This window comes from Myotis davidii, unplaced genomic scaffold, assembly GCF_000327345.1.
Source record: "Myotis davidii unplaced genomic scaffold, ASM32734v1 scaffold73, whole genome shotgun sequence".
NCBI lineage: Eukaryota > Metazoa > Chordata > Mammalia > Chiroptera > Vespertilionidae > Myotis > Myotis davidii.
Window position 1 is genome coordinate 3017353 of NW_006286675.1, and position 1425 is coordinate 3018777.

Genomic DNA, 1425 nt, shown 5'->3' on the forward strand with positions numbered 1-1425 from the left:
GTCACAGAGCAAAGTAGTGCCCGAGCTTGGATTTGAGCTGGCCCTATTCATGTCTTTTTTTAAAATCCTCACCTGAGGATATGTTTTCATTGATTTTGAGAGAGAGAAACATCGTTGTGAGAGAGAAACATTGATCAGTTGCCTTCCCTATGCTTCCCGATGGGATCAAATCCACAACCTAGGTATGTGCCCTGACCAGGAATCGAACCCCCAACCTTTTGGTGTAGAGGAAGGCACTTCAACTGAGCTGCAGGACTCATGTCCCCTTTTTATCATTTCTCCTCACTGGATAAGATGATCTTCTCTATCCCTTCAGCTCTGAGATCCCTGAGATAGTAGGGAAAATAATACTTTCCATGTTAATTTCATGTTAATCTCCTTCTCTTCTCTAAATCCCCAGGATGTCAGCACCTCCATTCCTAAGCAAGAAACCCTTCTGAGCCTGGCTGTAGACAGCCTTTTCTGGAATGAGGTGGATGTGGTTCAGGCAACCGATAATTTCAACCAAACCCACAAAATCAGTGAGGGGACCTTTGCTGACATCTATAGAGGACAAAGGCAGGGCATACCATTCGTCTTTAAGAAGCTCCGAGAGGTAAGCACTTGGTTTGTAGTGTGTGTGTTGGGGGAAGCTGCCTGGGTGAGGCAGGATTTTAATGTTTCGGAGTCTTTTCCCACAGATGGCCTGCTCAGGTCCAGGATCAATTGAAAATTTCTTCCAAGCAGAGATACGAATTTGTCATAGGTAAGCCTCCCCTATGGAGAATTATTAAACTTTGTTTAATAATGGTGACAGCTAACCCTTATCTAGTGCTTCCTATGTGGCAGGCATGCTTTAAGCACTCTGTATGTACAAACTCATTTTATCCTCCCAAGAACCCTGTGATGTAGCTGCTATTAGCACAGTATTTTACATATGGGCAAGTTGAGGCACAAAGAGGTCAAGTGTCTTGTCCAAGATCACACAGCAAGTAGGTGACAGAGTCAGAATTTGAACCTAGGTTGCTCTGGCACCATAGTCCATGCTTTTTCTGTTTAACAGCTATAAGTATAGATTAGAATTATAAAAGATCCTTGGCTCACTTGGCCCAACTCCTTTCATTCAGGGGGAAAGAAAGCCATTTTTATCTCTCTTTTAAAAAAATGTGTTTTTTTTTTTTTTTTATTGATTTCAGAGAGGAAGGTAGAGGGATAGAGAGATAGAAGCATCAATGATGAGAGAGAATCATCAATCAGTTGACCCCTGCATGCCCACACTGGTGATAGTGCCTGAAACCTAAAACCTGGGCCGTATGCCCTGACTAGGACTCAGACCATGACCTCCTGGTTCATAGGTTGATGCTCAATAACTGAACCATGCCAGCCAGGCTTCAGGTTTTTAAAAAAATATTTTTTACCCTGACTGGTTTGGCTCAGTGGATAGAT

General features: G+C 43.0%; 1 protein-coding gene across 1 annotated transcript in view; it reads left to right on the forward strand.

The window, feature by feature from the left end:
* Positions 1-1425, forward strand: part of IRAK2 (interleukin 1 receptor associated kinase 2) — a 79023-nt gene that overhangs the window by 56141 nt on the left and 21457 nt on the right. The window contains exons 7-8 of the mRNA XM_006758261.2: positions 401-595; positions 681-745. Coding sequence (XP_006758324.2) covers positions 401-595; positions 681-745 — 260 coding nt within the window. The remainder of the gene's footprint in view (positions 1-400; positions 596-680; positions 746-1425) is intronic.